The sequence below is a fragment of the Dermacentor variabilis genome, chromosome 2, assembly GCF_050947875.1.
Source record: "Dermacentor variabilis isolate Ectoservices chromosome 2, ASM5094787v1, whole genome shotgun sequence".
NCBI classification, from domain to species: Eukaryota; Metazoa; Arthropoda; class Arachnida; order Ixodida; family Ixodidae; genus Dermacentor; species Dermacentor variabilis.
The window spans coordinates 198633534-198645321 of NC_134569.1; the positions used below are offsets into that span (position 1 = coordinate 198633534).

The 11788-nt window shown below is 44.2% G+C and overlaps 1 protein-coding gene across 3 annotated transcripts in view; it reads left to right on the plus strand.

Moving 5' to 3' along the window:
* Atg9 (autophagy-related protein 9) overlaps nucleotides 1-11200 on the plus strand; it is a 66925-nt gene extending 55725 nt beyond the window's left edge. For 2 of the 3 annotated variants that reach the window (XM_075682519.1, XM_075682520.1), the window contains exons 18-20: nucleotides 1289-1515; nucleotides 7957-7973; nucleotides 9846-11200. In XM_075682519.1, coding sequence (XP_075538634.1) covers nucleotides 1289-1515; nucleotides 7957-7973; nucleotides 9846-9895 — 294 coding nt within the window. In that variant the 3' untranslated portion in view covers nucleotides 9896-11200. The remainder of the gene's footprint in view (nucleotides 1-1288; nucleotides 1516-7956; nucleotides 7974-9845) is intronic. The other variant, XM_075682521.1, reaches the window with a different exon arrangement.
* The last annotated feature ends 588 nt before the right edge of the window (nucleotides 11201-11788 follow it).

The following is an 11788-nucleotide window of genomic DNA, read 5'->3' on the forward strand; positions in this document are numbered from 1 at the left end:
CTCGTGGGTTAACTTATTACGTCTTTTGCTGACAATTGTGCAAGCACTATATACCAGTTTACGCGTGACCATTTTTGTGACCATGAGCTCTGGGCAACACTTGAATAAAGAATTGAACCGGCATAATAACGTCACGATGCCCCTTTGTACCAGCTTTGAGTGCAAAGAGAGAGACCGCTGTCATTTTCATTATGCATTAGTTTGTTCACGCTAGCACGCCTCGCAACTGGTGCCCATTTATAGTCCGCACTACTGTCGCTGTCTCACGGATACGCACTCACGGATAGACACTTGTGGATACAGCCATCTTCGGTGCCCTCCATGGTGTTGTACATGACGGCCTCATCAAAACTTTTCACAATGATGTCCAAAGACACTGTGCGCTAGGTGCTCAGAATCTCAAGAGCATGCACACAAACTGCGACGCTCTTTAGTCTTAACACTTCTTTATCTGGCCATTTCTCTTTTTCCAAATTTTGGGGGTGCAGCTCTCTCATGAGTGCGGCCCCTATTCAAGTAATATATTGAGCAGATGCAAGAGGCAGACATCTGTTGCGTGGCGCATTGCTGTTGCATTGAATGACGTGTTTATGTGGAGCGTGTCATTCACAAATGAGGAACCCTTCCAGTAGGGCTGATTACTGTGCAGCTAATTTTGAAGAAATGTTGGACAAAGGTCTGCTCCCTCATACGTAGTGCGAGCAATAAGAACGGTACTGCCAATGCAGAAGTGGTCGTGTAGCACATGTAGCACCATGTTCATTGTGTGAAAAGAGTAGGACCCCTCCTTTTGTTGGTTTCTCACTCTTGCGGTAACACCACGAGACCTTTTCTTGACATTCCTCGCAGACTATGGTGCAGTTTCAGTATGTTAAAAGATACATGGATGTGTATGTAAAGATTGGCGATATGAGGCGTTCTCCTCTCGCTGCCTTTTACTCCCCCCCCCCCCCCTCCCGCCCCTTTACACTGCTGACCACAGTAACTGTCTAGTGCAGCCTCCTTCTCTTTTTTTTTTTTCTTTATTTATTTATGTTATTTATATACACAAATGGCCATTTTTTAGGAGGCACCACTGAGTGCTCCAGCAATCAAATATATGTGAAGCAACTTGGAGGGATAACGGCAAAAAGTGACTGACTTGCTGCGCATTGTAGCTGGCCTGCTTGCCATGCTCCCTGCTGGCAGTCGCAGTTCACGAATTTGGATTGTACCGAGTGTATTCACTTGTGCCGAACCTCGAGCACTCGTGGTTCGCTCCTGATGTCCGGGTGGCTCTTTGTCCCAGCTGCACCAACGGCACCTGCGGGTGACCACAGGGCGTTCCCTCGGGCCAATGCCGCTTCCTGCCTCGGTCGTGGACCCAGAGTCTCACTCGCGGCTGGTCTGGCAGGGGCTCCCCCACATCCTCGAGTCTCCTCAGGAAGGCAGCGGTGAGGATGGCGCATCGTCCTCCACCACAAGGCAGCCGACGGCAGGCCGGGAAGCTCGCCCTCCACTACTGCCCAGGCCGTGGTAAGTCAGTGGTGCTGTCATTGTTGGGTTGTTTGGCACAATAGCTTTTGAGGAATACTTTATGGGTTTAGAATGATTTGGTGCTCTTCTTTAGAGTCCCTTTAACACTTTCCTGCCAATGTGAAAGGCATCGGTTTTTGAGTAGTGCAGTAAATACTTTTTTTTCTCCTGTCACATAGCATTGATAGTAAAGCATATAGTATGAAATTCTAGGGGAAAATTCCCTTTTCAACGGTACTAGTCGTAAACATCATTTTTTATAGATCAAAACAAAATATCTCAACAAATATTTTGTAAAGAAAAAAAAAAGGAAGAGAAAGTTCCATAATAGCATCAATGCTGCTTCGCATAAGTAGACCCTAAAGAAATTTCATAATATACATTTTCCGTGCAAGGAATCTGTACAGTATTTCGTCAAATGTCGGCTTTCTATGTGCAGAATTTCTTGATGTAGAAGACAATGTTAGCATCCTAGTGACTAGCCCTAGTGCGATGCTGAGGTTATCTCTCTGTTGTCTTTGACTGTGCATGATCAACTAACTCTCTGTGGGCACTGACATCTTATAGATAAGAACTGTGATCTTTAAAACACGCAGGATATCTTTAGATGAGCATGCGACAACAGTGTAATGGTTCGGAGAACAAAGTGAAGCTTCGTGCAGAAAGCTAACTGATTTTGGCTACTGTGTCACTGCTGCTTCCAACGTCCAAAAGCTCTCTCGCAGATATGTCAAAATCTGTAATTATGCGATGTTTCCATGGATGAGTGGCGTGCGACATCAATGCCATCTGTCGAACTACGAGCGCTCATTGCACCAACCAGACCTCTACTCCGGGGACACTTTAAATCCCCACACAGTGGAAAAAAGAAGCAGAAAAGCAAAACTGTATAAGTAGTTTTTTTTGTTAAATAACCTGTTACATGGTGCTAGGTGTCCAAGAGCACTCGGAAAAGAGCAAAGTACGAATTTGCAAGCATCGATAAGTGGGCTATCGATGGGGATAGGTGCGGGCAGGAAAGGGTTAAGGTGTCTGACGAGGGCACATAGTGCTTCTGTGTTAGGCAGGAGTGTGAGTACAGAGTGTGCGTGCAGAGTATGTTCTGTTCGTGTGCATTGTAGGTTCATCTCATCATTGTGCATGCCATACAGGAACTGGCTGGTATAGTGGAACTTCACTGATTCAACGCAAGTTTCACTACAAAAGATATTTAAATTGATCACATTCATTTGATTCTAACATGCACTGTCGCACACCAACTCCACATGCAACAGAATGCAGGTAAAGCGTGGCTTGACAGGTATGCAAAAGTCATGCTTGCAAATGGTCCGTGATTGATTAGAGTAAAAGCGCTCGGGACAGGACAGATGGAAGAAAGGCACAGCGCTTCATCCTTCCCTTTTGTTTGCCCTGTTCCATGTGCTGTTATTTTGTTTAGCTCTAACATGTACCTAGTTAAGTTAAATTAAATTTGCATTCGTTTGCAGCTTGATTTTTGCACAAAATGTGCCAGATTTATTGGGCAGCAGCTCACAGGGATTATCAGTACCAGGCAAGGCATATTTGCAACCATATCCCATGCAAGCTTAGATGACAAGTGGTTCCTGTAGCCCATATACTGTGAAGCATTACGTAAGCATCTTATTTCTTGAACTTCAAATTATTAGTGTTAGCTTTGAAGGAATGCTAATCGCCCAGAACATGTCAAGAGATATTGGAGAAAATGAAAAGAACATGATTTACAGTGATTTAATCAAATGTGCTGTTGGCAGTTTAAGCCGAAATTATAATTTTAAATTGGCGCAGAAAGTTAAGAAAAATTGTAGGTTGCGACACATTGTGATAAAGCTATGGTACTAGGGCTGGATTCTCACCTTGTGACTGCAAATTACTGTATGCAAGTCAGCTGTTAAGTGCACCATACATCTCGTTTAATGTTGCATTCTTTATGTTTTTATAGGCCTCAGCATTTTATTCTATGCATAATTAGTTCTAAGGAATGTTTACATTGACAAGCGGCGCTGCTTATGTGGCAACGAGCCGAATGATAGAACTGTGGCATCCCTCATTGCATGATGCACACATTAAGCTGCTTCGTGCGCTAGTCAATATTGATGTAAGTTCTGGTTGTGCATTCAAACTAAAATGTGTTACCGCAGCTCGCATATGCTTTCAAGAAACGTGCTTCCAAAAGGCAGCACACTGAACAGTGCATCACGTGTAAAAGTGCAGTTCATTGTAATGGGCTTCATTCCACATTTTGTAAACTTGGGTTGGCTTAGAACTTAGCTTGACTTTTTATGCAGTCGAACCTGGTTATATCGAACTCGCAAAAGAATGCCTATCAGTTCGCTATACAGCATAATTCGATATAAACCTGCTAAAGATTTGGATGTCATAAAAGCATATACGTACCATTTATAAGATCGCTTTATTGATGAAACTAGCTTAGTTTCCTATGAAATAGTCCTGTATTTTCTTCTGCTTTGGCAATTTCGCTGCCTGCGACGGACGCACTTCTCCACATTTTCTAAGGAGTCGGAGCAGCTGAGGCCGCAACCTTCCGCATTCCCGCAGAATCACCAAACTAGTGCGAGTGCACCAATCACCTCGGAGGATGTGGGCAAAGGACCGTCATTGCTTTCCTCATTGTGCCCACTTTCACTTGTGCTCGGTACGATGTCGGCAATGTAGTCTTCGTTTTCGGGCTTTCTCGGGGTCACAACACCGTCATCTGCACTCACAAACTCGTCGACCATTGATTTGTCAACAGCTTCCAGAAATTCTGATAGCTCGCTCCAAACTTCGACAACACCAGCAACGGCTTCGTCACATCCATCAGAATTTACGGTCATCACCGAGCACGCGGAGGCCGGCACGTCTGAAACAGTTTCGGATGAACCACTTGAACACGGCCGTGCGTACGTGTCGGGCGCTGTGGGCACTAGGTCGCGAGTTGGGCCGCAGTAACCCTATTCTCCCCCTTCAAGAGCGTGCTGACAGTGCTCCTTGGAATCTTGCACGCTGCTGGGACATATGATTTCTCACCGCGTTCGACCAGATTTAGGATTTCGAGCTTCACAACGATCGCTTCATCACAGCAACACTGCGGGAGAAAGGCCACGGAGCAAGAAACATTCAGGAGTGGAAACTCCGCTGTTTGCGGCGACCAGAAAAGGTCACAAGCCCGCGGAGCCGTTATCGTGCTAGTGGCCTGGAAAGATATTACCGCTGTTGAGAGCGCGCTGCATTTTTTTTTTTTCGCTGCGGCTTCTACGACGTGTCGCATGGCGCAGCCACCGTATACGGCCCCGTCGGCAGACACAACAATTGTGCCCTTATCTGGTCACCTGCGCTCTCTCGCGCTGACGGGAGTTTCACCTCCTAAATGTCTTACTCCGTGAGAAAGGCCCACAAGACGCAAACACAATGAACTAGAAAAGCAGCGAGACGACTCGCACTTGCACCGTCTTGCACAACGAAGGCACAAGAGCTTCTGATTGGCTGTCTGAGCAAGCGCTGCGGGCAGGCCAGGATCATTTTTTAGCTCATTTTTTTAGTTAAACCTCTATATAGTTAACTTCAACGTAACAAAATTATCGATATAACTGTGTTTATACACGATTTCATTATAACAAAATTTCGCTACCGATGCAATAAAAGGAAACTTCCTCAGATGCCAATGGTTAAATGGTCGAATTGTGAATCTCTCAAATTGCGCGCCGTGCAGCCAAGATCGACTGCTGCAGCAGAGCGGCATCACATTCCGTATAAAGTCAAAGTGTGATAAGCTCCTATACAAGTGAAGGCATGCGAGGATGAGCCTACAAGGATGGTATCGGGTGAAAGCAGTCTTCCTGTGCAAGCAAGGGGAAGGGAGGGAGTTAGCTTGCGTTCAATGGGATCAAGAGTGCATGAGAGGAGAGGGGAGGAAGAGGGGGGCAGGTGCAGTTCCTCTTTTTTCTAGTGTGACCATGGCTGCACGTGGGGCTGTCAGCCCGGCAGAGCACGTGCACGGCCCGTAAGCCCTGTTTTAGACACAATCTGCCACGTGTGCAAAGAGTGGCCGTCCCGAGATGATGTTGCATCGTGAGATGCGTTGAAGGAGACGAGGTGTTTGCTCACCGTTGCCAGCATGTTTTATGACAGTCATCCCGCTGTGGGCAGCACTGTCAGCCTCAGGGGCAGAGTGGACACAAAAAGTGGGCTGGCTTGGCTTCGTACCGCCAATGTGAAGATACCGTCGACACGGAATGAAACCATATCTTTTGTCGCCAACTCTCAAATTCAACAAATGATTTTTTTTTTTTTTTGTCATTCAGGTTTGCTTTTTCTGATTGCCCAATCATTTGGAAAATTTTGCAGCCCTTTCCGTGTAAGAAGTCCTTTGGCAACTGTAATTTGCATTAAAGGTCGAATTTCAGTATGACAAAGCAAATTTTTGATTTTATCGAAGTTGTTAAAGTGAGGTTTAACTATATTTAATCAATCTGGATCAATAGAGTATCCGTCCAGAAGTCTGTTTTCTGTGGGCCAATATATCGCGTCGTTGCATATAAAATTGCTGCCAGAGGTCTCGCTGCTGCTTCTCAATTTGAACTCCCCACCCCAACACAAATGACTTTACACAACTCCATGTGAACTCCCACTATGCTGCTGTTATGTCTATTAAAAACTCTTTATTTGGCTCTATATACAAAGCGGTGCACTGCTTGGCGGCTACAGGTGTTCTGCTTGCATGAGTTGCCTCTACGGCTTTGCTTTGGTTCATGTTACCAGATAGGTAACTTGAGTCTCAGTGGCTGGAGTGGGCAATTGTAACGGCTCTCAGTGGCCGAACATAGCACCCGCTCACTGTGAATCAGCAATGTTGGCATAACATTTGAGAGGTATTGTAGCCCATGACAGGTGGCCCCGCTCCGATTTTCCATTTTCTTCATTTTCTCGCTTACAAAAGCTGTTTCTGTTATAAATGAAAAAAATTCATTATTACAGAAGCTGTATCTTTCAGTCTAGCGTAACGTAATATCTTCCTTTGGTTTCCATTTAAGTAGAATATCTTAAGTCCATGCAGTATTGCCTTTGTGCGCTCTGTGGTACAAATCTTCGTAGCAAGCTGTCGCAACCAACGTTGCTGCCGTTACTCCTTTTTGGTGACCCAGTATTTCACAAGTGGTAATAAGTTTACAGCTGATCTAAAGCTCTCTTTTTGCACTTGTGAACAACAAAAACCTCCACTGTGCCATTTCAAATCTCTAGTATTTGCAGAAACACCCAGCTTTCCTGTCATCAGGCAGCTGGAGGAATTGGAGCCAGAATGCCATGGAATGACTTCTTGCTGCACAGTATTTTTGCAGTCTGTGGCTGTTCTTGACAAATGTCAACATGCTGCTAGTATTGCTAGCTTCATGCCTTGCACTTCTGCTTCTGCTTGTCAGTCTTGTGCATTATTCATGGGAGGAGGCTTTTTAGCTCTGTGTCCCTGTTGAGGCACGTGCAAAATTCAGCGCTGGCCAAACGAGAGTGTTTTAGAACACTTTTGAATTGTATAATTGTTGCATTCAAGAAGGTTAAATTCTAGAGCCCGTTGAAATATTTTTATTATTTTTTTAATACACTTATTGGCGATTTCCAGGAAAGCAGAGAAATTTGACATCGAACTTATAACACCTCGCTTCCGAGAAGGAAAGGAACCACGATTCTTGAAACACACAAAATAAACAAAAATGGCATGACTTGCCTTGAAAGATGCTGGTTATTTGGGAATGCATATTTCCAATTCTTGTGTAAACAAAGTACAAGTTTCACTTGAACTGTAAGCTAATACGTTAGATTTGTTTCCTGTGAACAAATTTCAGTTCTACGGAAATCTGACAGCCACAGGGAGTTGTGTAATTGTTAACCTTTGTGTTCTTTTGTGTCGAATGGAGGATACAAATCACAATTCTACTCCCAATAGTCATTGGCCTAAACCTTTCTTCTTAAATGCAACAAATGCGTTCAAATAAACTCGTTAGTGGCCTCATGAGAGTAGTGCATCTCGCGTGCCAAGCCTGAGCTAAAGCTTCTGCCGAAAGAGCTCAAAAAGAGATTTCGCTTGGTGTTCACATACTAGCGCAGGTGTACAGCCTAATACCACAAGATGTAGCACAAACATCAATGCTGGCAGTAATTTCGTCTTATACTGTGTTCCACTCACTTTCTGGCATTATGTTGGTGCTTATCTCTTTTCTCCGATAAAGTGATTAAGGTTGATCAGTGTTGTATCCAAGAGCAGCACCGCTGGTGACAAAATTATGCAACACTCGGGTACACATCTGTGCTAGCATGTCTCCGCCGTGCTGAATCTCTCTTATGCTTGTAGCCATTGCAAGCTAGCACACAGTGGCTGATGAATTTTGACCTTGGCCTGTGCATTCTCTTTTTTTCTTTACTCACTAGCACATCTTCACGTGTTGGTAAGTTGGGAAAGCTTTTGCATGTGATGCATGGTGCTTTTGCATGTGAGCAGGCATGCACATAATTCTTAAGAGGCGTGCACTTAAGCTCTAAACATTCCCAGGTACTTGAAATGGCCACACATTTTCGCTATTGTTCTTGCCTGAAGTATTATACATATATCGTGCTGCCACAACAGCAGGCGTGCAAATTCTTGGCTGTGTGTGTGTGAAGCCACCAAACTGGCTACTTCACCAAGTCTTTCACTGCAAGAAAAGGCACTCTCAGTTTATATCGAGTGAAGTGAAACGCCAACTACACACGAAAGCTCAAGTTGGGGGCGAGGCTTTAAAAGCTGGTATCGAAGAATTGCATTCGGAGGAGTCGGGAGCACGGTTGTGCTTTTTAAGTTCTTCACATAGTATCAGTTATATAGTTCAGCTGCCTGTAAAGCTCAGTCATTAAAAACCATATTTCAGTTATTTCCGTTCTTGTTTTTGTTACCTTTCAGTTGCAGAGCTTTCAAATTTTACAAAAAGGACAATGGTATCCTACATAATTGGAATTCAAACTAGATATGACGAAAAAAATTAACGCAGAAAAGGTTTTCTTACATACTGCAAGTGTCACTCTGAGAGGCTTTTTATGCTTACTAAACTTGCATTAGCTTGCACATACTTATTTTAGTTCCAATGTTGTACAAGCCACTAACTCAAGAGTTCACCAAATTTAGTTCGTATACACCCAGCAGTTTTTTAGAAAATGTACAAAAGTGTCCAAAAATCGCGTTCTGAGAAAAACTCAAATAAACTGGCGTCTGAGTGCTTGATTTATTCCCAACATCCCAAAATAGCAGGCTTCTTCGTGGTAACCATTACTCTAGCCTTTCTTTCTTTCTGCAGTCCTTGCATTGTTGTTTTGCTTCAACTTTCAGTCTTAGCTCGTTTTTGTTTTCTTTTCTTTTTCCTCCACGAGTCCATCACTAGCACATGGAAACATAAAGATGTCCAGGCATGAACACCAGGTGGTTTAGCATGCTTGCACTGTAGTCGTCGCCTTAAAACTTGCATATTAATTTCAGTTTTTGCATTCTCTGTCAACAACACTGTAAAAGGCACGAAATAGGTTCTTGACAGACACGGCACACTCTCCGAAGAGCACGCATCACCATGAACAAATAATAAATAAAAAGAAAGTACTAGAGCTACAGAGACTTCTCTTAGGATGCACTGTAAGACACATAGAATAGAAAAAAGAAAGACTCAAAACCAAAACTTGTGCCAAACAGGTTATCTTTGTCTGATAAAAGCTTTATATGAAATCAAGACTCGACGACTAGGTATACCCAATTTCTGGTTGACACAACTAAAATGAATTAAATGTTTTTGAAGTTGCTCACACCAAGATGTATTATATTTTTTCAAAGCTAAAGAGGTGCGCTGTCGAAAGAACTCAATCAGAAAATAGATATTTTGGACCAAACAGTCTCGCCTTGCCGTAAACTTCTCAGTGCAACTGCAAGAAACTCAGTGTCATGGTCTCATCCCCATGTTACTGCTGACAGTCATGATTCATGGATTTGTTCTGTGCACAATGGCACAGAAAGCATTTTGGTCACCTGAAAATTTCCAACTTTTTGTAAACTTTACAGTAGTTGTATGCATTACCACAAAATTTGTAACAACCATGGTTGCATTGCCAAGGTTCTACTATAGGCTACTGTGCAACAGTGAAATTAAGCAGAGCTGATTAGAGTACCCAGCCTTCTGCCCTACACCATGGAGGTGAAGTCTGTAGCCGCAATATGTACAGTTTTAACTTGATGTTGTAAGTGATGTGCACATCAGTAAGCCTTGTCAACACTTCTTCTTCCTATCTCCGATTTTTACCAGATGGTGACGAGAGAGGCTCTTCCGCCGTGGAGAGGACAGTGCGGATCTAGTCTGAAGTGTATGCCTCCACCACTTCTGTTGCCAGCTGCCAAACTGGCAGCCATTGTGCCGTCCAGCGCAGCAGCTCTTTTCGTGAAACAGTACGGACAACCAGACTTGACAGCAACTCATCCCTCCTTGGATGAGAATGTGCTGGTAAAGTCGAGGAGCATGCAAGAAACCACACCACTGCTGCTTCCCTGGCCAACCCTTTTTATCTGCTCACCCGCCGCATCGCCTGCTTTCGAAGCCTGGTGCATCTTGCCAGGCTGCTCATTATGCCGAGACCCATGTGCGTGGATTCTAGGTGCTACTCCAAACTGGCTTGTGTGTGGATGACCGTCGCTGTGCGCTGAGTGTTGCCATGGTGTTGTGAACTGCACTATTGTCAAGCAAAGGCCTTCCCAGATTTTTTTTTTTTTTTTTTGAAGCTCTTGCTTGGTGAACTGGAAAGAAAAAAAAAAAAGGGAACCTTCGTGACTGGGTGTGCAACTTCGTGGATGTGCTTCTATGCAGCTGTGGATGTGCGACTTTGAACTAATTGCTGCACCACTTGCGCAGTAGCGGACATGCACTTCTGGACCGTGCTTTGCAAGTACAGTGACTGAGCAATTTCTCTTAGGCAGTTTTAAAGGCAAAATAGTTTTTATTTATCACCTCGTCCGCTGGCTAAACAGACTGCTCGTTAGCCTGCTTTTTAGTATGCAAATACGAGACCTCATAATGTACAGTGCCCATGGCAGACTGATTTGCTCTGAAGAAAAACGAGCCTCTTTTCCCTGTGTAGAATACCCCCCTCAGACCTTCTATGTGTGTGTGCAAGTGTTCTGTGGTTTTTACAAAGCTCTTTGAATGGACATTGTGTGCTGAAAGCCTCTTAGCACTTGACAAAAGCCTAATAGTGGCAAATTTCATTTCACCGACCTGCAGCTTGCCCAAGTGAAAGCGTTTTTTTCTTGGTTGGTGCAAGCAAATTGCAGCCTCATCCATAACAAATTGGAGTCTTGTCCGGAGCAAATTTGTCATCTCATCCTTTCTCTGTTTGCACACAAAACCTCTGAAGCACAGCATTTCCTGTGTGCGAGGTTAGGGCACAGGAGACTAAAACCATGAAAAGTGTTGGCAGTTAAGTCAATGCAGTTTTTAGCCAGTTGCCACTGTACCTTTGCTTGTGCGGTCTTGTGACTGTAACACACTTTAATGTAAAGATGGTGTTGCTTTTTAAAAGCATTGGCTAATGCTGTATAACTTGTGTATAGCAATGGCCTATTTATAAGAGCTATTTCAAATAATAAAGAATGATGATTGCGTTGGCTACACAAGTCTCCCTCTTTTGATCGCCAAAAGATGGCGTCCGTGATGTGCAGCACCAGTGTCGCAACTTAAGAAAAATGTCCTATGCCTGTTGGCCCAATGCCAGCCGACTGGACTACTTTAGGGCTACATCAACTGCTTGAAACTGCAAGCTGCAGTTGGGTTTCAAAGTCTCTGGCTGCATCCAGGAAAAAGATGGCATGATAATGATTGCTAATGGCGTTCTCTGAATAAGAGTGGCCAACAGTTACCTAGCCTTCCTCGGCTAATTACGTTTCGCAACGTCTAACGCAATCTACGATTCTGCCCATCTCTACTTCATCTTGTAAATTTACCTTGAAAACCTTATCCCTGCCCTGCTTTTAAAGCGATCACTTTCTCAGTGTCTTCACCCACTTTGGCCAGACGTCAGCCAACGTCGCACAATAAAAACTGGGAGTGGAGTCGCCTTGGGCCCCTAGGCTGCTGTCTTGCCACGCAGACATCGCTAACTGGGTATGTGGCCTCCTGTTTAACCGGAGGGGAAGTAACTGCTGTCTTAAAAACCGGTTATTTGGATTTATAACTAGACCGGATATCCGATTTATGTA